Below are 27,921 nucleotides of genomic sequence, written 5' to 3'. Positions count from 1 at the left end.
ATGAGATAACTGAAGCCCCTCAGCATCACAACGGTATTTAATTGAGGTTTAATTACCATCCAACCCACCATAACTAGTTGTGCCCACTAATTATGGCAGATGAGTCAGTTGGGGAAGGGTAATGGTTATTTGTGCTTACTTTATTCGGCTTCGCAGTGCCGGCCTGGCAGCATGCTCGCAAACTGGGTAAAAGCCAGTTAGTGTTTGTGGTGGGTGGACTGAGGGATTGATGGAAGGCCGAGGTGTTGAGCTCCAGCAGCCACAACGGGGGTCAGAGGCAGGCAGCTGGCTGAGGCCTACTATTGGAGAGGAATCAATAACCAAGCTAGCTGACTCCAAAATGGTTGGCTGGTTAGCCACACTCCTTCTGATCATTCACTGTCACTGTCACCGACTGAAATGTTAGAAGAAGGGTACTTGAATAATCATGTTTTGTTTAATGGAGCGAGTCATTAATCGGCACTGTTAAACATTTTCATCAGGAGACACACTATTCCAGTTCCTCACTATCTTTTAATAATCAGTAGCGTTGACTCATTGTATCACAGACACATAAAACCTAAATAATCAGACTTCGATGAAGGTCCATGTGAACCCAAAACCTGTCTTTCTTTTTTTTTTTACTTTTACTTTAAAAATTAAGAATTACGCAGCTAGATTCCTGCTCTGGGGCACCCATATTTCAGGCTTCCTAAAGCTGGAAGGAATTACGTTGTTTTTTTGCCAATTATTAGTTACTGAAATGTTGCCATGATTGTGAGCGTAACAACTCCCTTGTTCTACAACCATGCAGGGAAGACTGGTAATAGTGGAATTAGGGCTGGGCAGTATGGACAAAAATTCATATCACGGTATTTTGTAAGATTCTAGCGGTTTCACGGTATATCACAATATTTTTTTTCCAAATAAACACATTAATTTATTGACGCCAAAAAGGACCGCCACCGCTATTTAACACTCGCTCGCAACTGGCCAGCAGATGTTTTGATTGGTACATAGGGAGCTAACCTGGAGGGATTTAGGACCCAGGGGAATCCCTTGATACTATTGGTGCATGCGCGGCCGTAAGGACTATTGTCATTCTTCGGCCGGCAGCAACATTTAATGTTTAGAGTCACAGATACATGTACAGCGGTCTGAGCTACCTACGTCTCACGGATAGAAGTTGACTCATGGTGTGCAAGAAATGACATCGCCAAAATACATGATGGGTAAAGCCTGCCCACTTTGCTGCACAGGAAAAGACTTCTTCCTGCACAGGAAAAGACTTCTTCCTGCACAAGAAAAGTCTTCTTGTTTGGGTGGTGTCATTTACCCAGAATGCATTTTGGCGATGTCATTTCTTGCACACCATGAGTCAACTGAGTTAACATGAGACATAAGTAGCTCGGTCCGCTGCTCCTTCAGCTTCAAGCTGTCAACATTAACCCCATCAGCCTGAGGGTATCCCTATTGGGGGACTTTAGATAATAATCTAAATAACACAGAAATATAAGACCTATAAAAAGTAATAAAAAACTGAAAAATCAGGGTGATTTCATTGCCATGTACATGCGCCAAACACAACTCAAACAATAAATAAAAGATTACAAATATAGTATAGACGTAAATCGCCATAAATATACTCTCACGGCAGGTTTCTGGACCAGGCGATCCGTATCTAGCAGCTAGCAAACAAAGTGAGACGGCAAAAAGCAAGCGGCTTCCACACAGATTCCACACATATCAAGCAAATCCCTGTAACCCAAAGTATCAGCAACTTATGAGCAAAGGAACACCAGCAACATAAATAGCTTTATCGCTTTACGGTCAGCCAATCCGTCTTACCTTTGATGATAAAACGTAGAAAACAATTTTTTTCCCGGAAAATCCACACTGTTTTATTTTCAACTGATATCCTGTGTCTCTTTCAAATCATCGCAAACTTTGGGAGGGGCCGTTCTGACCAGGTAGATGGGCAGACTATCAGCGTATCGGATCATATGCTTCACCAATGACGACGCCTATCTGTAGCCTATTGGCTCACAGTGCTGTCAATCGTCGTTTTGAGTTTACAGATCGATTCTATAGGCTGTGACGATTCCAGGGATAGTTAATTTTCTGAAATCGGCCAACTAATTACCGAGATAACTCCGTGCGTAGTCAAACTTTCTCCGTTTGTGACATCATTGAATTAGTCCAAAAGGACGCTGAGTACCCGGTTTACGATGATGATTCATTGTAAGCCGGGTGTGTATGTGTATGTGTATATGTATACACATATATGTATGTATGTATGTATGTATGTATCTATGTGTATATATACATATGTGTATGTATGTGTATATAAATACTGTATATTATGTATGTATGTGTGTATATATATAATATATATATATATATATATATATATATATATACATATAATTTTCATGAATTTTTTTTTTTTTTAAGAAAAACTGTATTTGGATGTATTGAATAACATTAGTAATATACAAGTGAAATATATTGTTTGCTACATGAGAAAAGTCAAATGGCACCCATGGTGCCAAATGTCCATTTTGGGGACCTCGCTTAAACTGCCTTTACTAAAAATGCTCTAATTTTGTTCTGCTTCACTTTTTCAAAGTAAAACTTTGCAGAGAGACTGGTCACATATTGTGCTACCACTGGAAGAGGCCTAGGCAGGCTGATGCATCATTCCAAGGAGATAATCATCCTGAAAGTGCTTTCTTTTTTAGGCGATCCTGAAATCTCTAATTTGGGCTGTGTGCCATCTTCATTTACTCTTAAACAGTAGCATATATAGTGGTATTAACACATCTGAACAGTCTCACAAGTGTACTGTTTATTATAACACCAGATTTTTTAAAATAGACCTTGTGGTTGCAGAGATACACCCTTATGGGGTTTGTTGTTGCCTGCCAAACAGCAGTGACCGTTATGATGGTATATGAAAAATTCATACCGTACAGAAAACTGAAACCGGTATACCGGTTGAACTGTGCATTCATGTAAAATGTTCCTCGGGACATAATGTAGTCTCCTCAATGAACGATATTGAATTCATCCTCTTTCCCAAGCAACAGACTCCAACATGGCTGGGGATGATGGCTACGATGAGAAAGGCTGTCACTGCGACATCTCGGTGGAGGACTTGTTGCCCTCTATAAAGTCTGTCATTAGAGCTGTCAGGTGAGTCAAAGTCTCCGTCAATCCAACTAATACTGTATGAATTACACTGCCACGGTTACATGGAAACAAACCCAGATTGGAAACCCCTGCCTTCTAGCAGCTCTCCGGATTAAACATGCTCAGGGGATTAAAGTAAATTTAAGTTTGAATTTAAACCGTTTTATTTATACATTAATCAAAGGTTTGTTCTGATCAGTCAGTCAGGTAATATATGGCTAAACCGACATTTCAAAAATGTATTTCTTCACGGTAGATCTGATGAACTGATGGTCATGGCCTAGGAAAGTTCAATCAATATTTGTTAACATGAGCTGCTCTCCCTCATAGCCAGAGACCGGAGGAGTCTCAAATGTATGATGTCGTCAAGCATACTGTAGCTGCTCCAAATGTATGTATTAAAAATTTAAAGTAAGAAAAAGACAAAATACATTTTGTCAAGCTTTGCTTTTTACTATTAGATAAAAACAAAACATGTACTTTTAATGTATAATGTAGGTTCTATACCTAAAACACACAAATTATGTTTATGAGTGTGGTCACAAAGTATTGTTAATGCATTATAATTCACTGTGAATGCTCATATAACGCATTACAAATATATAAGAAGTGTTACCTCTTTTTTTCTTTCTGCCAAGTTCTTGCAATTTTCATCCAAAGTTGAAATGTTTTTGTTATTTTACATTAGACACAATATATATATATATTATTATGAAAAAAATATTATGGGTAAGAGTATAACTCTTACAGATAATACCTAATGTTTTTTTATGACTTTGATTGTTCCCTAATTAATCCAGAATTGTTGATGTTATGTTGAAATACTTCATATTTGAAGCCAGGCTGAGTTGTATTTCACCTAGTCTTTGCAGATTCCTTTCTCTCAAACACATTCAGTCAAATTCTCTTACATTTTTCCTTAAGGCTCCGCATGTGCATAAATTCAGAGCTGGTTTGGTGTCTTATTCATTTGCTACAGTGCATTTAAAACCTCTCAGTTTCTTGAAAGTTTACATGTAAACTCACTGTATAAGAGCTCCTCCTACTGGCTGATGAATCTATCTGCGGTTTGTGCAGGATAATGAAGTTCCATGTTGCCAAGAAGAAGTTTAAAGAGACACTGCGTCCTTACGATGTTAAGGATGTGATTGAACAGTACTCTGCCGGTCACTTGGACATGCTGTGTCGTATTAAGAGCCTGCAGACCAGGTAGGATGACCGACTACACACACTGCACAACAGCTGGCAGACTTCATTCTCTTTGCTGTCTGTTTAGAGCTGTTTGAGCACACTGTGACTGACTGATGTATATGTGTCTTGGTGTGTTTGTGCGTGCGTGTGTATGCATGTATGCGTGCATCTTCACTCACACCTTATACATGCATTGGTATACGATTTTGTATGCATGTGTATGTGTCTGTGTGTGTGTGTGTGTGTGTGTGTGTGTGTGTGTGTTCCCTTTGCTTCCCTCACAGGCTGGACATGATAATAGGCCCACAGCCCCTGAGCAGCCGAGCCAAGACCTTTTCCTCCCCCTCCCTGCCTGTCTATTACAGCCAGGCCAGAAAGAGCTCCACCCAGGGGTCAGAATGCCCCCCATCCTTCACATGCCACATGGGTTCAGTTCACTTCTCATTCATTCAATTCAGGAAGTACTAAAACAGAAAAATCTGTTAATTATGAAACAAAGTTGAACTTTCTTCTTTGAAATTGATTGACCTGGAAGTGAGTTGAAACCTTCCTTTACACATGCACTGCTCTTTCCTCACATACCTCTGTCCTGATATGAAGTAATCCACTAACAAAAAGCAAAATATTGAGTTTGGTTTGGGCATTTATTGTTTGTAATCTGGTGAATTCTGGGATCCTTGTTAGAGTTTGCAACCTAACACATATGATGAAGAAACACCTTCTGCAGTCCACATCTAGGCATTCCCACACATACAAATAAACTATCAAAGTACAACTGTGTAGTATTAGCAGCTATCGCTGCAGTAATACATACAGTGAGTGTTTTCAACCACATGTCACAGCCTTCATCAACAGATGGGGTTTGGTTCAGTTGTCTTTACATGACCATGATACCGTTCTTAAGCTCGTTCTTTTTGGAATTGCATACTAACATACTACACATACAAAGTATGTAGTATTATATAATGTACTGTAGAAAACATATTTAACACTACAATATTAAATCCTTTTAATTTGCCTTCTAATAATACTGGAAAATATTAAATGCAGTGGACGAGGTAATGTTGATTCATTTTGATTCACCAGTGGCTCAGATTGGTAACTTTGTTATCGAGACAGTCATATCCATTCAATATCAAACTTAATCGTTAATTTAGTGTGCAGTACATATGTATTTGAGTATGTTAGTATGATTTCTTGAAATTTCTAATTATTTGCTTGATTAAAATGCTTTTGTCTGGTATGACCACATCATGTGACAAAACACACAAAAAAAGAAATTCACACATTCAAGAAAGACACACTTTTAGTCTGGTTTGGGATTATGGTTGCATGACATAGCCTTGGCCTATCCTTGACCTCTGTTGAGTTGAACCCGGTTCATGAACAAAGGGACTTCATTAACCATATTCTACTGAACCTCACTTGATGGAGCAGGAATACTCTTTCTATAGACAAAGAAGCTGAATATGTGCTGTAATGAATACAATAGTATATTCAGATAAAGGAAGCCTCTGACTATTTGCTAAAAAAGCAACACATTTAGTAACATGCCATCCTGATATGTTTGGTCATGTTTTCTCATCCAGTGAGGAAGTCTAACCTCTAATTTGCCTGTATTTGTTGAAGAAGAAAATGTGCTTATAATAATCTATCTTTCTGTTGCAGTTTCAACCTTTCTTCATTTCTTTGGGCTGCCTTGTGGATTTCTACTTTGTCACTTTGTTTCTGATCATCATTAATATCCTATTGTGTTTGCATGTGCTTGTGTGTGTCTGTATTGTGTGTGTGTGTGTGTGTGTGTGTGTGTGTGTGTGTGTGTGTGTGGGTGTGTTTGTGTGTATTTCAGAGTGGATCAAATCCTCGGGAGAGGCCAGATACCTTTGGATAAGAAGATTCGAGAAAAGCTGCTGTCTGATGGAGATATTTTAGAGGACATGAGCATGTTGGGTCGAGTCTGTAAAGTGGAGCGGCAGGTCTGTGTTCTGCTTCTTGTTTTATTTTCTAATAATGTATTAAATAGCCGGCAACCAGTATACATTTCCTCTACATGTTTCTGGCACAGACCAATTCCTCTCATTGAAGTGCAGTGGCCTTTCACTGATTCTACTAGTATTATACTAGTTAATTACACCAGAGGCCTACGAAATGCATTGTGAAATTATGTATCACAATATGACTACCGTATGCTAAATACATCACTAATATATACTTTGTAACTTTGAAATATATTTCCCCTTGAGAATTAAATATCTTGTTCCCCATTATGTGATTCCCAGAAATTAATTTGATGGGAAATAAAAGGGTAAATCCGTGACTGTTGTTTCACATGATAGCATGTAATCTGCCTAAAACCTGAAACCTGAAACCTTCACTTTTTTTGTTTAAAACTGCATCTCCGAACTCCACCCATTATGCCACCAGAATATAATTAAAAGGTTGTATTCACATATAAAAGTTCCTACGTCCTCATCTCCCATCCTCCCTTTCCCCCCTCACAGGTCCAGTCAATTGAGTCAAAGCTTGACTCCCTGCTCGACATCTATCGTCAGGTTTTGCGCAAAGGATCGTCGTCAGCCCTCACACTCTCCTCTCTGCCCCTGTTCGAGTTGGAGCAAACCTCTGACTACCACTCTTCTGTCTTCGGCAAAGACCTGTCTAGCTCCACCCAGGCCAGCAGCAGCGGAGCACTCCCCCCTGGTAGCAACTCCCACATCTCCCAGGGAGGTCTCCATCTCATCATGGGACCACCTAACGAATTCAACCTCAATCTCAATGCCTCCTCATCCACCGGCATCGCATCCTCCTCTTTCAGCCCGTCGCCGCTGCCTCAACATCGTCATCATCATCACCACCTTCGTCATGCTCATCATCTCCACAATCATCGTACCCAGGCTCAGGCCACCACGCCTGAAAGTGGCACTGATGAGACTGCAGGGACCTCTTCACCCATCCTAACCCCAAATAGTATCGGCAGTGGAGGAGTTGGAGGTGGCGGGTTTCCTCTTCTGGCGAGGCTTCCACCACCACCCCCTCACAGCCGGAGTGGGGGCCCAAGCAACTTGCCACGTGCGACCTCCACAGAGGTGTCCCCTGACATGGAGGACATTTGTAGAGGTTTAAGAATGCAGGACCTTGGGTTGGGGCCTGGCAGACTGGGCCAGAAGCTGCATAGCAGCACCAACAGCAATTGCAGGCTTAATGCTAAGGAGGAAGGCTCCTGGAGGAGACATATGAGCCTAGAGCTGCAGCCCCTGGTGCCACCCCTCCTAGACTGCAGCTCTGGCCTCAGCCAAATGGACTGCAGCTTGGGCAAGTCCATGTCAGTGCAGAACCTGATGCAGCCAGTGCCAGCGACTGTCCAGGATGCCCACCGCAGCCACAGCCTCTCATCTCCAAGCCCCAGTACAAGCAGTGACTCCCCCATTGGCTTCCGCAGCTGTAGCCAAGACCCTGGGGGAGGTGGTGGTATAGCAAAGAGTGGCGGAGGTGGATGGGGTGAAGAGGACCTCTTTATCAGTGACAGGGACCTAGAGACGCAGGGATTTGACTTCCTGTCACTGGAGACTGCTGAGGCCCACACCTACTCATCAGAGCTCCTGAAGACTGACAGCAGAGCAGGGGCAGGGTCCCAAGGCTCTAACCGTAGCCCGGCCAGCAGTCACACATCCTCGCCCTCTGCTGGCAACACCGAATTGCAGAACATGCCGCACGTGCGGCTAAAATAAACTTGCCTACATGTTCAGAAGGCAAGCAAATCTCACCTCACAGAGACGATTTTTGTCCTTTTTGGAGGGGAGTGCGAGGGTGGGAACTTTTTTGTTTATTTTCATGTCGATCCATTTGATAAGAATTACAGTATTTTCATACATGCTCATATGGCATATCATTGCATGAGTTACTGTTAGTTTTAACGTGGGATTTACAAATCTGAGATAAAAAGACTTGTATTAATGGGAACACAGACCCCCAAAACCTGAGACTTTGCTATGAAACGAAGCCAACTAAACTTCCTAAAAGACGATCGGTTTAAATGTGACCTTGAGACAGAGCATGTGCGTTGCATGCTTTTATTTAAAGGTACTGAGATTAGCAAGATATAGTTTACATTTAAAGTAGGAAGGCATGGACATCAAACACTTGTGGAAAATCCTTTGAGAACACCACTGACGCAAAAAATAGGACATCATTCTTAAAAACACATGACAGGCTTCCATATTGAAGGTGATGCTACCTTATCATTGCTAAACTTTAAATTCTCGGTTATTATCACTATTTTCCATACTAATTCTGTCTATTTTAGAAAACAAGTTTTTATCTTTACATCATATGAATTACGATCCTCAACCAATGACTTTGGTTTCCCATCTTTTCAAAAAATACCACACACAAGGACCCAGAGTACATGCAAGTTTAGCTTGTGTACTACAGCTCTTGTAATTTTGCTGACTATTTCTGAATACAGGCAATACAGTTTTACAGTTTTTTTTCTATAGTTTCAGGTTGGCAATAATGTTTGGACAGTAAATCAGCTGGCAGAATCCTGAAATTTGCTTGAGTTGTGTAATTTGTCACAGTGAACATCAGGTCTTTTTTTCAGTAAGTTTATAATTGTGTGGTTATGCGGTTTAAAATAACAAAAAACAAAGTCAATGTTACAGAAATTACTTGAAACAAGCCAGTTTGAATAGTAGTAATAATACTCTTTGACAACCACAACTTGTTACTGAGGAGTACAACAGGAAAGACCAGACAGAAAAGAGAAATGTCGGTGTTGATGTAAATACGAAATATTTGGATGCTTCGCTGTTACTTCTGCCAACAGCCTGCTGTAGTATGAGGTGCCCCGTGTGTAAAGCACATACTTGTCCACACCTATATACCCACACAGCCAACTGTGACTTTACATTAGTGCTGGGCGGTATACCGGTTACAATTTTCCTTACAATATCATATTTTCATATACCGCCACACCGGAGAATAGCCGTGAATGTGATGCTGCTAGCTAGCAGCATAACTGTCAACAGCTGCGAGGAGGAGCTTCTTTTTTGAACGTTTTTGGGTTATAAACAAATTTACACCAACCACACGACTTACAGTCGCCACAACAAACATGTGGTCTGTTTAGTGTTTTATATATCTATCTAAAAACTAAGATTAGTTTACATTCTGCAACTGTTTCATGCATTCTGATTTCTTCATATATTGTATAATTGTGTGGGGCCAAGCAAATTCTATAATAATTAAAGCCTTCAGTATATACATTGCATTAAAATGTTTTTTTTAATTATTATTCTTGTTATTCCTAACTGTAAAATACGCCTACATAAACCTATACAAAGGCCCAGTCATACCAAAAATAAATTAAAAAAATATAGTAATATGTCGTGAAACCACCAGAATCATTCAAAAAATACTGTGATACTGTTTTTTGGTCACACCGCCCAGCACTATGTTGGAACCTTGAGTGCAGTTCAGACAGAAGAGAGGAACAAGGAGCAGTTGTTGCTTATTCTCTGATCAATTATGCACCAGCCAGCTTCCCAGTTGATGACAGCCATGAATTGAAACACATCTTGAATGTCATTTCTTGGTTCATAATATCAGTTTCATGTTTTGTCAGAATATAAACAAAGCACTTTGTTTTGGTTCAGAAACAGATACACTGAAAGAAATGTTCAGAAATCTAGATGTGTATTATATTTGGCTTTTTGCCACCATGTTTTTACATGAATTGAAAATATCTTATTTAAATCATGCTCAATTTTTGCTTTTTTCTTACAGCGTAACGTGAGATTATTTAGCTTCCTTGAAGTGTACTTGCAGCAGAATGTATTCCTGTTGCATGGGACAGAATCAGGTGAATAATCATAGCACCACAAACGGCAGTTAAATACTACCAATAAAGCAAAGCATCCAAAAAGTGGTGAATAATCAACTTTAGCTAGCGGTACCTCAACAAAGACCCAAATCAAGAACCAGAATATATGTGAAGGAGCCTTGGGGTCAGTTTGCTTTGTGGATTTGCTTTGTGGATTTTAATTTCTTTCAGATATTTACATTTATTTTGCATGAAGAGGTTGTCATATACAAATCTATAACTTAGAACGAATGCCATGTCACTAAGACAAATCACAATGTATGGTTCAGCTTGATTGCATCAGAAGTAAAAGGACCTCACAATGTGCAGTACATACAATATATTGGTGCCTTGCTTTTGTGGTACATGTTCATCTCCATAGCTACAATTTCCAGAAAAGTGCATTAGGTTCCAATGAACAGTTGTTGCACTGTGTTCATGTTCTCTTTTTGTAAATGTTCTGAGTTAAGGAATTGTATGTTGTTGTTTTTCCAAGATAATTTTGCTACAGGGCATAAAACACATTAACATTCTGTCTTGTGTCTTTTAATTTATTTAAATTATGTGCACATATTTACACACTCGTAATAATATCAGTTAGATTTGTGAAGCCTGTAATGTAATGGAAATGCAAGTGAACTTTTATTCTCATTCATCAATAAAGGAAATTCTATGAGGAGTTTGTCTTTCGCTTCATCATTCACTGAAAGAGTGAGGTTCTATAGTCTTAGCAATGATACCAGCAACAAAGACATTCTGTTTAAACATCTTTACTTTCATGAACAAGTGCTTACACATAACAGTGCATGTACAGTACAGATTAAAGTGCATGAACTAAACTGCAACAGTTACATTTAACAGAGATACTGCATGGGAGCTTAACTCCAGCAAAGTACTAGGCATTAAGATTCCAGGTATCAACAAGCTTGTTTCTTTAAGTTGCAAACAGGAAACATGCAAGCAGTCAATCTAACTGGCTGGAATGTGTGTCTCTTTTAAAACTGGAAAGCAGAGAATTACTTCACTGGCAAAAGAACATCTCTGCCTTCTTACTGGTGCTTAGCAATGATCTACAACAGCACACAACCAGAGAGCTGTAATGCAAATATCCTATCACAAAGTGAGTGAAACAACAAATATAACTGGTAACGTGTTAATCACTAACGGTTTGAGAGTTGGAATTTTTTTTCCTTCTCCTGCTTTTGCGATGCATTGTGGTAATAGACCAGACACGGAGTATTGTGTGCAGAAGGTGCCGGGTGCTTGTGTGTCTACGGCTATGGTGAGCGTGTGGGGCAGCAGCCCAGAACAACGTTCATTTGACCTTCTGCGCCTTCTGTGCGGACTTGGTGATCTTACCGCTGCTGGTGGCTTTCTTCTCCACGCCTTTAATCACTCCCACTGCCACAGTCTGACGCATGTCACGGACCGCAAACCGCCCTGAGGGGGGATGAAGGAAAAAATATTCGTTGCCTCTGATTAACATTGAAGTTCACATTGTCAGCGAGGTTAGGGTGAAGCTTAATGTTTGATTTAAGTGAAAAAACAAATTATATCAGAGTTGCAGTTGCTCGCTTGCTCGGCGGGTAACTTACCGAGTGGCGGGTAGTCAGAGAAGCTCTCCACACACATGGGCTTGCCTGGGATCATGTCCACGATGGCAGCATCTCCAGACTTCAGGGCCTTAGGGTTGTCTTCGAGCTTCTTGCCAGACCGACGGTCAATCTTTTCCTTGAGCTCTGCAAATTTGCATGCGATGTGTGCAGTGTGGCAATCCAGGACGGGCGCGTAGCCAGCATTGATCTGACCCGGATGGTTCAGGATAATCACCTGGACAACAGCAGACACTCATTAGTTGATATTTTTCTGCAGCAGTGGCGTTTAGGTCTGTATCATTTGCTAAAATAATCCCTGTATGCTGCTGACTTGAGAGGTGAAGCTGGCGGCCTCCTGCGGTGGGTCATTCCTGCTGTCTCCAGCCACGTTGCCACGCCGAATATCCTTGACGGACACATTCTTGACGTTGAAGCCCACATTGTCACCAGGCAGCGCCTCGTCCAGGGCCTCGTGGTGCATTTCCACGGACTTGACCTCAGTGGTCACGTTGACAGGGGCAAAGGTCACCACCATGGCAGGTTTTAGGACTCCTGTCTCGACTCGGCCCACTGGTACGGTGCCAATGCCTGGCAGAGAGGAAGATTAGCATCTTGGCAAATCTGTATAAGACGGTGTTCTGAAAAAAGACACTACTGTACAGGACATAAAGAGCCAGAGGGAATTATTTCCAGAGCTAATTCAGTTCTGCTCTAATTCCCAAAATACATTCAACATATAATCTGGCACGTCTGACCTTTTAGAATAAGAGCACTTGTATCTGACAAGTTCATTCTACCAACAACTAATAGCACAGCGACCACCTGTACAGACACCCACATCATCACCTCCCTCACCTCCAATTTTATAGACGTCCTGCAGAGGCAGGCGGAGGGGTTTGTCAGTGGGGCGCGAGGGAGGCTGGATGGCATCCAGAGCTTCCAGCAGTGTGGTGCCGGAGGCATTGCCATCTTTACGGTTGATCTTCCAGCTCTTGAACCAGGTCATCTGTTGAGAGACAGGAAGCAAAGAGATTTACTGTGAGGTGATTGGAAAAAAATATTAAAAAACACCCACACTGCCTCTTTCGATGTTTTTGGGATGCAAAAGGGTTGTGTCTCCATGTGCATTTCAGCTTTACAATATGTAGGAACCTTGTTCCCTGTTAATTAAGACTTAGGCTCTCAGACAGTGAACATTACCCTACCAGCAATATAAATGTTCTGTATTATGAACTGCAACTACGCCACCGCAGCTCCCGGCTACCTCGGATCCAGTCTGTCCACCACAGGCTTTTTTTCACCTTGCTTGAGTTCATCACACAGTGACAGTAAATAGACTGGGCTTAAAATAGAGGAAATGCTTAGCGATGGTACAACATGTTGAGCTAACTAGCATCATAAATGTTTTGTTGTCTTGGAGTGGATAATCAAAAGCTGATGTTGCTCCTCTCTGTCTGTTCACTTCTGGTGAAGAAGTGTGTCATTCAGGGAACTCAGATACCAGCAAAAGGTCCTTTTATATTTATTTCGCTTTAGTTTCTGTGGTTGCCATAGTTACACAGCAAGCTGTGGCAGTAAATTCAAAAAGCCATCATGAACTCAGCAGCAAAGAGGTGTGCAAGTTCACAGGAGCGACATGGCTGCCACTATGCTTGATCTGAAGAACACAAACAGCTTGCTGTCTAAAAGCACCTTTAGACTTTTCAAACATTAAAGAGTCCAAAAGCAGATACCGTAATACGTAACACCCACTTAAGCTCTAATTTATGTGAAGACATACAATCCTAATTCCTCAACTGTAAATGCTGTGAGCACATCACTCTCCTTTGGGTCTCACATAGACTCACGTTGGGGCTGGGTTCCAGCATGTTGTCTCCGTTCCAGCCGGAGACGGGCACAAAGGCCACCGTGTCCGGGTTGTAACCGATCTTCTTGATGTAAGTACTGACTTCCTTCACAATCTCCTCGTAGCGCTTCTGACTGTAGTTGGGCTCAGTAGAATCCATCTTGTTGATGCCCACAATGAGTTGCTTTACTCCCAGGGTGTAGGCAAGGAGGGCGTGTTCACGAGTCTGCCCGTTCTTTGAGATGCCGGCTTCAAACTCCCCGACGCCTGCAGCCACGATCAGCACGGCACAGTCGGCCTGAATGGGGTGAGGAGAGGGAAATATTAAGGCTTTCGACCAACCTCAGATTAATTTCACAACTTTTTGAACTCATGTTGTCTGCTAAAACAACTAGTTTCAGTGGAACAAACACAATCCTTGTATGCTGTGACATCTTTGCATTATCATTTCCTAATCCCCAAAAGCTTTTTATGCTTTCTTTCCAAAATACTCCCATCACTTCTTATCTCTTCTTTACTGTTTTCCTCCTCCATTGTTTTTCTCTCTTGGTCATGCATTTTCTCATTTTCTACTCTTCTTTCCACTCTCCCCTCTACCTGAGAAGTCCCAGTGATCATGTTCTTGATGAAGTCCCTGTGTCCTGGAGCATCAATGATGGTGACGTAGTACTTGCTGGTCTCAAACTTCCAAAGAGAGATGTCAATGGTGATGCCCCGCTCTCGCTCTGCCTTCAGCTTGTCCAGAACCCATGCGTATTTGAAGGAACCCTTTCCCATCTAGGGGACAGTAAAGACAAAATGTTATCTTTGATAAATGCTTTTGTACAAAGCTTCAAATAATTAAATAACTGTGAAACAGAACAGGATACAGTACTAGAGCATGTGTTCAGGAAACTGCAGTTACACAGTAGGAAAGCAAAGACCACATTTTATATTTACTGTAAGCAAACAATTTGAGTCTTACCTCAGCAGCTTCCTTCTCAAACTTCTCAATTGTTCTCTTATCAATGCCCCCACACTTGTAGATGAGATGGCCGGTGGTGGTGGACTTGCCTGAGTCGACATGTCCTATTACCACAATGTTTATGTGGAGCTTTTCTTTCCCCATAGCGGCTCACCCTGGGAAATACTGTGAGATTGCAGCAAACAACAATCAAGTAAGTAATTACAGTACATGTAACTTGAGACTTCCATACACACTGACACACTGCGGCATAGTCATCAACCTATGCCGAGAAGTTATTTGTTGCTCAAAAGCTTAAGTTCAGTGAGTCAAACTCTTCACTGCCTGCTGATCATGTTCAACCTACAGTTTGTTAGCTGCATATAGTTGTCACTGCTGTAATCTTAAAACTAAAATTGAAGGAAACTAAAGTTGTCTCTGATCAGATGAATGTATCAGTGTTCATTTTTATTTCAGGGATGAGCGCCTCTTTTAGTTTTAGTTTTTAGTGTAATTATTTTCTTTTGTAACTTTACTGTTCCACATGATAGAATGAGAGTATTTTTCCAAGTAACACTATCCCTTAAAATTATGCACCAGAAATGTGTGTAATTAAGGGAATAATGTTCCAAATGTAAGAAAGAGAATAACTTTCGCCATTGCTTGACTTGCAAACAGATAACATTAGTTAGCTACATATCACTCTACTAACTTCAGTTACAGCTGCGTTAACGATATATTGTCAGCACTTGTCATATCTAGCAAACTGGGTTACTTTTCTGAGCTTTTTCCGAATCCATGCAAACTTTAGGTAAATTATAGGTTTCAACAAGCATAATACTGCCTTAACGGATGTGTTACCTCCTGATAGTAAAGCTCAGGCAACAGGCAAACTAGAACTCAAATAATAAATAAGGATATTAAGGTTTAAGTGACATACCATTAGATATTGGGGCTTTACCTTAACCTTTGTGTAATGTTATCATGAGCAAATCATTAACATGTAGCTAAATGGGCAAATGGAATACTTAAATGACTCCCTTTTCATAAAAGATTTCATCAAACATTTTGATGAAAAAATACTGTATATATTTTAAATTAAAATGTTCAATACAGAGACATCACAACATATCGGATCTATTAATCCCATTACCGTCTGCTTTTGTGTAGATAGCTTATGTTACCTAGTTAAATTAATCAGTGAATTTGCTAATCAATTAAAGATGTAGATACATGTTAACTGTTGCGTCACTCCGCCACAGTGACACGCGCCCTTTGCACGTGCACGATTCAAAACTGCGCTGGCTGAACTTTATCTGACTGCGTCTTCATCACACTTCTTGTTATCGAAACATATTTTGGTCCAGAGGTAAACGTGATTAAAAAACAAGCTCTGACTGATAATTGCTCTGTTCATACCCCGATATATAATAATAATAATAATAATAATAATAATAATAATAATAATACACCACAAGACTGTCCCCAACTCACACACATGTCATTTAGTTGATCTCAATCTCCTGATGAAATAAGTTTGCGTGTATGTTATAGATATCAGAAACAGACATTGATGCGCGCTTCCACAATGAAGCAGCGAGCCCTTCACTGCAGCACTGAGGGAGTTTTGTCTGCATGTCTCATCATCCAGCTTGCAGACGGCTACGTAGCACTGTTTGTGTTTCTGTGGCTGATGCTCGACAGAGAAGATTCCCGCGTGAGTGTTACTGGAATATTTATCCGCTGAAACTGCGCCATACAGGCCTATAGCCAACAAACAGCTCTGGTGCCAACGCACACCCCCCTGCACTGTTTGGCACCGCTCGACTTGATCAAATTACTATGGCATCAAAGCCACACAACATTCAAATAACACTATCTCTTTTTAGTGTGACACACTTCCATAATAGTTATTAAAAGCATCCCTGATACCACCAGCCCTTTGCAACATGCCTGTTTGTGGATACGGAAAAACAGCATGTTAACTGTTGTGTTAACATTGTAAAAGTTTCCTATACCTTCCTACCTTTGTTTCAGTGGTGCGTTCACTGGTTCACTGCACACAGGAGATGCGGTACTGACACAGACGCAGCCAATATACCACTATGTCAGCTGGCGGAGGAAGCGTCCTTTACTGAAATTACGAAGTTTGGCCACTAGGTGGAGTGCTGCTATAACGCAGATATTAACCAGCATGGAACAAAAACAGAAGTCTATTATCTGTTTATAGAGATTTTTTTTTTTTCAATTCCGACTTCAGATGCAATAGTATAATACATAACAGTAATACTGTGGTCACATATATTATTTGATACATTACCTCACACATGCATCAAACATTTCCCACTTACTTTTCTCAGATGATCTCAAGTGCTGTGAACTGCAACCGAACGAAAACGCTGCATTAAAAAAAAGCATAGAATCATCATACAATTGTTGTAATAAAAAATATATCCTCAAAAACATTCTTTACAGAGTACAAAGCACTCGTATTGGAGCTATAATATGCATTTAAATACAAAACATGGGACAGTTTGAGGCTCGTGTCCTTGCATCTGTTTTCCATCTGTTTTCCACAATCAAACAGGGCACATGAATGCTTCTGGGATTAGACCCGAAAGTGATTTTTTACGACATGTTATGACTTTTTACAAAACCGTTTATTATTATTTTTGTTTGTATACAATAAAAAATATCTTTGTGATCTTTTTTTACTTAAAATACAAAGGAGTGAAAGTATGGGAAGCAAAAAACTATCAGTGATTGGAATGAAAGGAAATATAAGGGAGTAGGAGAAAGATGACACAAACTAGACAGAAAAAGTCTAGAGCGCTAAACCAAAACAAAGACAGAGCTCCCAGAAACTCCTTTAGATAAGCCACTGCATCAGTATACAGCACACTGCGAAAGAGAAGGACAACCGATAAAACACCCAATAACCCAGATGGTTCAGGATTTCTACCATGCTGCATTAATGACAACTGACAAACAGGACATGATAACACAAAGGAAAATAAAGCAGCAGGGACTATTCAACCACAGGGAGTTCATCAAAAAGCAGCCAATTGTCAGATCGGAAAGCCAATGAATACCATGCAAATGCAAAGCTGATGTTTGAGATCCTAAGAGCACAAACAATCATTAAAACAACAGTTTATTGTAGTACTGTCAACTGACGCAGTGATTACAACCATCACAAAGAGTTGCATTTCATTATTTGTTGTTGCAGGTCTACTGCTCTACTCTCCAGTCCAGTAAGACGCGGTAATGCACCTCGAAGCTGGTCTGTCGACATCACTAAACACTAAAGAGAAGTGATGTTCACCATAACGAGGACAACTGGGATAACATACATATCATTAAGTACCTCATGATATGTATAGTGATCTACAATGAAAGTGACACAGTAACCCACACGTTCCAGAAGATGGCAGCAATGACACATAACGGCCGCCGTTAAACACCAACGAAGAAGACTTTCCAAGATGGTGATTTATTTGCGTGGCAATATAACAGGATTGGTAGAAGACAGACTGTGGGATAGCAAAAGGTATACGTTGCGGTGTTTCCTTCGTATGTTTGGGTTTGCTCGTGGTTATTGATCGCACCCTGGATTTAAGGAAGCAGTCTCACAATGTAAATGTAGCGGCTTGAGTCCAGCGGCACGCTGCTATTATGTGTTAGCTCGGGTGCGTTGTGCGAGGCCGCTGCTGCGCTAAACCAGTATGGACTTATTACACTAGAATAAACCAGCCCCGTATGGACTTATACACTAGAATAAACCAGCCCCGTATGGATTTATACACTAGAATAAACCAGAGCCGTATGGATTTATACACTAGAATAAACCAGCCCCGTATGGATTAATACACTAGAATGAACCAGACCCGTATTGACTTATACACTAGAATAAACCAGCCCCGTATGGATGCATAAACTAGCTACATAAGAAGCATACTGTTCATAACTTAAAATACTATTCCTATGCCATTTACACTCAAATAAAAACATCTAAAATAACTGTTAAAGCCTGACTGTAATGAGACTCTCCATCATAACTACATATTGGGGAAAGCAGCTGTTACTATTTATCTTCCAGAGATGTAAAGACGTTTTCCAGACAGTCAGATTTCAGAGAGATCTGTTTAGTCGACAACAGTAAAAACTAACACAACAAATGCAATACAGTTAAACTCCAGGTACTTATTACAAATGATGCTGCGTGGGCCCTGGAGGGAGAGGTTCATTTATTGTCTTTGTACAACACAGGGTTGCGTTACAAAACCCAGTCCCAAGTCCCATTTTTGCTAAATAATAAGATAATACCATGAAGCATGTTGAATGAGTTGATTGTGGCAGCCTGAGGAGAGAAGCTGCTCCGTGGTCTGGTAGTATGGCTGCTACCGCTCGCCAGATTTCTGTATTGCTTGCCACCACTACCCATCCCCTCCTGGTGCATCATGATCTCCATTGCTTTTGTGTGTGTTTTGTATGTGCTGATAGCATCTAAAGAGGAAAAACAAACCCCAGGTTAGATCATTGCTGCATACAGATTTTTGTTGTTGTTGCATTACAGTTTTCCAAAGCTGTACTGAAGTTGTTCAAGTAAGATCCTAAGAAACACAAAGTGTGCAATCTCCTGATTCGGGGTGGCTTTGGCTCATGAGTAGAGTGAATGCCAGAGTGAATGCAACTAGTCAAAGAGTAGGGATTATACATTTCTGTCTGAGGATGGTGCTTAAGGAAAATTCATCGATCATCAATATTGAGAGCATTCATCTACTGAAGAGCATGAAGTTATTCACTTTGTTGGTTACCCACAATTAGATTTAAAGATATATTTATCTGGAGTAAAGTGCTAAATGGACAACTGATGCAGCCACCTGCAACTCTTGAACGAAATGTTGCAATATGTCCTGTGCGTCACATTTTTGTTTAATTTATTAAGATTTTTGACTAGAGCTGTGGTAATTAGTTAACGTAATAGATTACAATATTTATGTTGATTTGCGTAACGTGCAACAGCGTTAGTAGTGGTCTCTCCAGTTCAGGGCCATGACATGCAATGTTTATATTAATCTGTGTCACAGAAATCCTTTTACATTTTTTATTTGTTTTTAAGATGAAGGAATAACATATTAAAACATTATTCAGCAAAGTTTTGGTATTTATTTTGGGGAATAAAAAAAAAGATCTTTAGAGTAATTGATGAATTGGATTAATCAACTAATCAAAAAAAGAATCGTTAGATTAGTTGATTCAGTACAGCCCTACTTTGGACCAGATTAATTATTTAAGACTGAACCACCATGAAAACATACAATATTCAATGTTTTCCTTCAGAGTTACATACAAGTCAATTTGTTTTTTGATCCGCCATGTGGTTGGACAGAGATGAGTTTTTAAGGAAATAGTCAATGCTTGGAGTTTGACTACTTACCCATTTGGTAGTCTGGGTGTCTTTGGCTTCTTAAGGAATCTTTAGTGGCTCCTCCTCTGAGCAAGTCAATTCAGCAAATCATAGTTATCCCATTCCTTTCTGTTCTCTGAAAGCCACTGTCATAAACATGTGGTATAGAGTATATCATTTTAGTACACATTTCATAGGAAACAGGAATCCTGAATAACATTGTCCCTTCCCCTAAAATACCAGATGGATTCTGTAAGAATATGCTTCACTGCCTCAACATTAACCGAAACTAACATCCTTGCTTTGACATTTATTTGAACATTATCTGTTTTATTTTGGCAGATACATCTTGCAACACACTTCTCCTCCTGGTTCCAGTTGGCTCCCTTTCCCCTGAACACCTTCAAGAACACTTTGAATTGCATTGAAGATCTGAATAAGCAGGTATGGCTCTATTTAGGCAACTTCCAGCTTCCTTGAGGAAATCAAGATGCATTTTCTCCTTTAGCATTCTATCAGAGATAGAACCGCCTTAAACGGACACTTGAACATCTGATTAAAAATATGAGAAGATCTTCTTAACTCAAAGTATTCCTATAAGGACTTTCAGCTAGGGAGAAGGATTTGTTTTAGAGTATAGCTGAGGACCAGAACCTGCATTTATCAATAATATCAGAATATTTGATGAATCAGTCCTGCTCAGTTTAACTAGTACATAGGATATTCCAGTCCAGAGTACCATTTGAAGTTCCCCCCCACGTTTTCAGTAGACTGAGACTGACTTCACCATTTCACCACACTCAATGCCGCCCCATTCAGACAGACCAGAAAGAGTTTGTTCCAAAAAAAAATAGAAATAGATCAAGTCCTTAGTATGACAAACGGAATTGGGCTTATGCGAGGAATGACAATATGGTTTAGCTAAACTGATCAAAGTACTCTATGTACTCTCCAGTACATTAAAGCTATCACAATCAATCCAATGTGCTTGTCTCTCTCCCTTCTTTTTTTTTTTTTATAATATAAAGTGTCCTTTTTTGCGTTTGCCTGAGTTACGTCATTGAGCTGTAATCTGTTGAGTGTTGTTTTTTTATTGGCTGTACAGGTTTTGCACGGATTACATTATTGGATTTTTGCTCGCGGGGCTTTTGTTGCAGTGGTGTGGAAATGAGTGCAAATAAATTGGGTGAATAACTTAAATAAACTCACACTGCGTCTTGCCGTTGTCTGTGTGTTTCGCCCTGCTTCGTTGTGGAGGAGAGATAGACAGCGGAGAGTTCAAGAGTAGACCACTGATGCACTCAATGGTTGCTGTTTATACAAGTTTCGCGATAAACACTTATATGACAGTTGACGAAAAAACAAAGGATTAGAGTGGGCTCAGTATGACCGATACCCATCAGTTTAAGATTGGATCGGTACATCCCTTCAAGTATTATTGCCGTTTTATCGGAGTTACTCTGATTAGTTTCTTCTTTTTTTTAAGATTTCAGAACTGGAACGTGCTGACGGGAGGAAAAGGCATTTGGAGGACATTAACTTTCACCAATAAGCCAATGAAATGAGTTCTTCAGAAGTGGTGAGCTCAAATAGAATTATCCAATATTTTGTCATGACCACATGACACTGTTTCCATGTAATATTTCCATTTTTCTATCAGTGTTAAGTAACTGTTAACTAAACTAAACATGTCCTACTGTTTCAGTGGTCTAGTTTCACAAGTAAACAAATTAATAACATATTATTTTTCTTAACTAGAGGTCTAGTGGTGTCTTAAGCCACACTATCAGCAGGAAACTGCAGGTCAAAACAACTCAAACAAGGTCTAAACAAATGCTCAGAATAAAAAGCAAAGACACACACCATAGCAGTGGTATTACATTACTTTATTTTTTTTAACAGCCAACATAACATAGAAAAACCAAGAAGGAAAGTGAGCGCAACAAACATGTCAGAGAAGAGCAACAACCGCCATTCATCAATGTTGAGCGTTGCAAGTAAGATCCGACAAGAGTGTCAGCTGACGAGCATACCAATTAAAAGTTTTTTTTACTAAATGGATTTCTACCCTAATCAACAATGAAATAGCATTTAAAAGAAAAAGTAAGCCCCATTACATCTGTCTTGGCAAGAGCCACCAGAGAGATCCCTCTCTGATCACCTGCCTCGCCTCCTCTGCTGTCTAATTCAGGACATGAAACATGTCTTGGCACTACATCTTCTTTTAATAAAGGCACGGTTCTCTCTCCAATCAGTGAAATATGGTATTTATATGACAATTTACAATATATTGTTCATGTTACTTCCACAGTACGTAGCATTTAATCAAGTCTGCCACACTAACCTTTATTTCTCTCTCTTTTCTCAGTTGAAACAGACGGACACAGACAGCAGCAGACCCCATCATTGTCAGAGGTGTGGGAAATCTTTCAGTCGTATTTGCAGTTTAAGGAAACATGAACTCACGCACACTGCTGAGAAACTGTATGAGTGTGAACAATGCGGTAGCAGTTTCAGCCAACTTGATGCCTACAATATACACTTGGAGACCCACACTGAAGAAACTACATACTGCTGTGAACAATGTGAGAGGCATTTCAGCGACCAGAGTTCATATAGGAAACACCTGCGCGACCACACTGGACCATACCAGTGTGACCAATGTGAAAAGACGTTCAGTTACTTCAGTATTTACAAGATACACATGCGTGTCCACACTAAAGAAAAGCCATACTGCTGTGACCAGTGTCCGAAAACGTTTAGTTTTTTAAGTTCATACAAGCGGCACCAGCTCAGCCACAGTGGAGAGAAGCCGTACCAGTGTGACTTTTGTGGAAAGAGTTTTACACAGTCAGGGCATTTCAGTCTGCATCTGCGTAACCACACTGGAGAGAAACCATACGAGTGTGACCAATGTGACAAGAGTTTCAGTGACCTAAGTAGTTACAAGATACACCTGCGTGTACACTCAGGTGAGAAACCATACTGCTGTAACCAGTGTGGGAGGAGTTTCTCTCAGTTAGGTAATTACAAATCACATTTGCGTATCCACACAGGAGAAAAGCCATTCAGCTGTGAACTGTGTGACAAAAGCTTCTCCATTTCAAAAACGTACAAACAACATGTGCGTACGCACACTGGAGAGAAGCCATACCAGTGTAAAGAATGTGGGAAAGGTTTTGGTCGTCTAAGTAACTACATGCGTCACCTCCGTATTCACACAGGAGAGCAACCATACAGCTGTGACCAATGCGGGAAATCGTTCAATAGTTCATACAGTTACAGCCGACATTTGCGCGTGCACACTGGAGAGAAACCATACTGGTGTTCACACTGCAAGAGACTGTTTACTCGATCCCAGTCCTTGAAGAAACATCGCTGTATTGCAGTAGATGAAGACCTTATAGATGAGATAATAGACACAAGTTCAATTGTGTGTAAAAAAGAAGCACAACAGAGTTGCTCACCAACAGAACCAACAAAAAACAAACCAACAAAAATCTAAATAAATGGCAGTTTGTTCATGGTAATTAGCGGACATGTCGCAAGTGCAACAGTGTGGCTTTGTGGTCGTAATAGTTTTTAGACAACGAAGGAATAAGGTATCAGACTTTGGACACACACACAATTCTTGTTACTAGTATACATTAATTGTTGGTTTTGGTCTTTTCATGGGATTTTTCTTCAAGTAATATAAAATAGAGTGCCAGACCTAAACCTCTTGCATTGTATTTTTTACGATGACAATACACAGCTTTATCTTTGTCCTTCTCTACAACTCTAAAGGAGCTGGAAAAAAATAAGCTTTATTTGTATTGCAACTTTGTCACAAGAAATGCAGCCCAAAGAGCTTTGAAATAAAAACGTGTGCTGCTTTTAAGAAGCCTAAAAATAATTATGACTTTATCAAAGACACAGTGAAAGACAGTTATAAAGTGAGATGAATCATGTTATCTTGTTGTGATAAGCATTTCTTTTTTTACCATTAACTGTTTAAGTTCAACACTAGCTTGCTAATTGTCCAATCACACAGATCATGTTAACGGTTGTTCGCAGAATGTGACACTAATATTGATAACTAGAGACTGATTACTTTGGGGGTGACATCATTAAGGCCACCATTTTAGTTTGTAGGAATCTGGACGTCAGGTCACAAAGAGAACCTGAAACTCCAGATTCAGTCATCAAGATCCTATTGGCTCATTGAAACAACCCTCAGCATCACTAAGGAACAAAGACCTGTCCACTGATACGATTCAAGACTGAGGAATACGACGTTGCGTTAATTCAAAGTTTATTTTAGAAGAAGCATGTTATTAAACTGGTGGTAAATGTGGTAAAGGGTATGTAAGTATTATTAGTTGAGTTATTGTATAATTCTCTATTATTCTGGTCTCCTGTATTCAAAAGTTATATATATTATATACCAAAGAATGGGAAATACCTTCAACAAATCAAAGGCGCTATATGTCTGATTGGAGACTGTCTTATTTTGGCTCCATCTGCTGGTGGTAACAAGTATGGCTGATATTTGTGTCAGACCTTGTGGGCTGAGGATAATTGTCCATTCAATGTTCAGCTGTTGACAGCCAGGTCTTTAAAATATCCTGCAGTGTTTCTGTCTAACCTAATGCATGTGGGATTTGAAAACACTACAATTTGTTCACAGTGCTCTGTATGAATGTTGTGGTCTTAATAAAGATTGCAGTTCAATTCACAACTGGAGACATCTGAAACAAAGTGTGGACTGCGGTGAGGCGGTCACAGCTTGATTGATGAAGCGATACTTGTGTCATTTCAAGATTGAAATTCCAAGTGGTCAATTAACTGAAACTCACATTCCCTAACAATTAAAAACGGTTCAATCTTAATGACTGTTTTGTATATTGTGTATATTATATCATGTAGTATTAGTCTGTGATACCATGGAGGATGAAAAATGTAAGTCACTAATAAATGGAATATATTAATATTTGCTTGAATTAATGAATGTGTAAGTGACTGACCACTAATACATCACATCAACATTTTGGTCTGATAGGACCATGACAGTCTTCTACCGACTTGCTTCTGCAAGAGCCTGATTGACAGATGGTTCAGCCAATGGTTCAGCCAATCACCTGCCAGTCTGTCTTTTTCCTAATAGATTCCAATGACGGCTTCTCAGATGATTCTATGTAACAAACCACCTGGCAGGTCAGGTTGGGTCTTTCCTTTACGGTTTTGCAAACTTTTCTTATATCTATATCGTGGTGGATTGCAGGCAACTTTAAACAAAACTACACTTTGCATAGCCTAATTGATTTGCTCCAAACCAGTTTCTATAAACACATCTAATCCACATTTCAAAAATTATCTTTGCATAAACCTGAAAATGTATTTGATACACGACTGCTGTCGTACAAACAGTGCATGCTGACACACAATTAGAGGTTCTCTAGGCTGGCTGTCTTTCTCTGCTTCTGCTCTCTCCACCAACGCCAGTGTCTTCCTCCTGAGATATTGGCCCAAATTGATCCTGGCAAACGTAATCCGCTTGCAGTCAATTATAAGGTGATTGCATGTATTGCAGATTCTTAAAAGGTCATAACGGTTGTAGGTTAGAAACCCGCCCACGAATAAAATAATAGTATTCAGTTCAAAATGTACAATTTGAAATCACATTGGTTTGAATCCATAGAGGTTAAAGTATCATTCTGAAGATATTCTATATTCTATATTTTTCATCTTTTCCATAAATCAGTGTGCAAACTGGAAATAATTCATACTAACAACTGTGCTTGATATATCTTTTTGTGTCATAGATCTCCATTGTTGTTTTAAACGATCCACAACACATTGATGAGCCACTGTAGGACATATTACTTCATTATCATGAACATACGGTTTATTTTGAATAAATCCCATATTCACCGTCTTGCTGCTGCAAATATTCACTAGAGCACCAAATGTGGATTAATACGCTGCTGTAAATAGTCCCCAACTAATTTCCTCCTGGTTAAGTAACATCTAATTAAAAATTACAGTAACCATCTCCGTTTGGAAATGACTGAGCCTCTTTAAAACACAATACAATTGTGCACTATTTTCAAAGGTTTCTCCAGTTGGAAGCACTGGGCTTGGAGCTGAGAGAATCAAACATTAGGGAAGTCAGACGGTATTGAAAGATGGACCAACACATTGCTAGTTTTGCTCCCTATTGTGGGATTAGTTGACAATAAGACTACTATAGTAACTCCACATTCATCCGTTAAACTATGGTTAAGGTTAGGCAACTTATTAAGATTAGGAAAAGACCACTATTGTGCTATGGAGCAATTTTCATGATTTGGTCCTCCCATGCATACACAAGCATGTGGGTCATTCCTGCCAAACACATAACTACAGGCCTCTGTAATGTGTAATGTGACAAAGAATGCAGAAATGCAACAACAAGACAGCAAAGGAGAAGACGTCTGGCAAGTAAACAATGCAGGTTTTAAAATATTCCAAATATTAGCGTTGTAAATGTTTCATGAGGAAGGAGATGCATTCAACACGTTTGTTTGACCCCCAAAGATACACAATACGTTTGGTGAGTGACACTGAAGAATAACAGAAACTTTATTTCTTTACAAAAACTCCACAGTGGAGATTGAACACCAGTCTCCTACATAAGAGTCAGATGCTCCACAGACCTGTCCACCAAACAGAGCCGTCACCCCAAAGACGGACCTCCACAAAGTGCATCTAATGGGGACTCTGAAGGCTTTATAAGCAAATATTTTACAATAGAGAAGAATGGATGAAAAGTTCAGTGCGTCTTTGAATTTCCAAAGTTGTGTTACTGTAATCGTATTCTAGCGGTTAAAGTGTTAATATATATATATATATAAATAAATATATATATATTATATATATATATATATATATATATATATATATGCTATATATGCTAGGTATACAATCTGAAGCCCGGCAGAGATCAGAGAGGGGCTACCAGGTCAGAAAATGTATCTTGCACTTGTTAACATTCTGGTGTAGGATAGAGTAGCTTCCAGGTTAACTGCTCGGTACTTCTATGCACTGCCTTTCGCGAACTATTTGCGCTTGTGCATTTAGTGCGAAACTGGAAAAAGGTTTGGTTAAGTTTAGGCACAAAAACTTCTCGGTGGATTTTGGATATGCAAGGTGCAAGGAAATATAAAATGAACAGTGATCTCCCCTGTCAAATGCACCACCCAGGCATGTTTAATATATACTGAAAAAGGTAAAATCACGCAGAAACTGTGTTAATATTTGTAAAAAAAACACCACAAAAAAACACTGGTAGATGTGGTAGTCCATCAATGCAATACTTAATTTGCTCTGTTGAAAAGCAACTAACAAGATGTTGGTCAAAGTTGATGAGTTTAATAGAAAATGAAATTATACCAGAAGCAAAGATGTAAGTGAAGGTGATAATTTCCACATTCCTCTCAGTGGTTGACATGTTTGGGAGCCATCCCATGGTAACTCCTTATCACTTGATTACAACATCATCAAAATATCTCTGATAATTACAACATGTGGGCATTGCAAAAATGATATGAGTCCATGAGAAGAAAAGGAAGTAGATCCCTTGACATTTTCATCTTAACTTAAACCAGACGTTGATCACGTCTGGAGCATTTATCACGTTGTGGGAGAAGCTTTTCAGCTAACCGGCTTGCTTCTAACTAACAGCACAAATAACAGCTCCCTGGTGAAAGAAAGTAGCAGATTTGAGTTCTTAAAAACATACACTATACATAACAAGAACCACATTTTTACTGCAATTAATATTGTTAATATTATTCTTATTACTATCATTATTAAACACTAAAATGCAGCCAGGCACAAAGCTTCAGGCTGACAGTTCATCTGAAAGAAAAAACTCAAAGTGAC

General features: G+C 39.8%; 2 protein-coding genes across 2 annotated transcripts in view; one reads left to right on the top strand and one right to left on the bottom strand.

The window, feature by feature from the left end:
• LOC306738229 (potassium voltage-gated channel subfamily KQT member 5-like) overlaps window positions 1-8,090 on the top strand; it is a gene marked incomplete at its 3' end in the record, with an annotated part of 100,174 nt that extends 92,084 nt beyond the window's left edge. The window contains exons 12-16 of the mRNA XM_079220058.1: window positions 3,069-3,174; window positions 4,249-4,380; window positions 4,647-4,754; window positions 6,212-6,338; window positions 6,864-8,090. Of these exons, the coding sequence (XP_079076184.1) occupies window positions 3,069-3,174; window positions 4,249-4,380; window positions 4,647-4,754; window positions 6,212-6,338; window positions 6,864-8,090 (1,700 nt within the window). The remainder of the gene's footprint in view (window positions 1-3,068; window positions 3,175-4,248; window positions 4,381-4,646; window positions 4,755-6,211; window positions 6,339-6,863) is intronic.
• Window positions 8,091-11,537: 3,447 nt separating this feature from the next.
• On the bottom strand, window positions 11,538-14,771 carry LOC306738484 (elongation factor 1-alpha 1; the record flags this gene model as incomplete). The annotated part of the gene is made up of 7 exons (XM_079220339.1): window positions 11,538-11,662; window positions 11,818-12,052; window positions 12,149-12,405; window positions 12,673-12,823; window positions 13,665-13,961; window positions 14,261-14,440; window positions 14,628-14,771. The coding sequence occupies 7 exons, from the start codon at window positions 14,769-14,771 to the stop codon at window positions 11,538-11,540; spliced, it is 1,389 nt and encodes a 462-aa protein (XP_079076465.1).
• Window positions 14,772-27,921: the final 13,150 nt, after the last annotated feature.

This window comes from Taurulus bubalis (genome assembly GCF_910589615.1).
Source record: "Taurulus bubalis genome assembly, chromosome: 6".
NCBI classification, from domain to species: domain Eukaryota; kingdom Metazoa; phylum Chordata; class Actinopteri; order Perciformes; family Cottidae; genus Taurulus; species Taurulus bubalis.
This window is presented reverse-complemented; position numbering and strand designations above follow the sequence as displayed.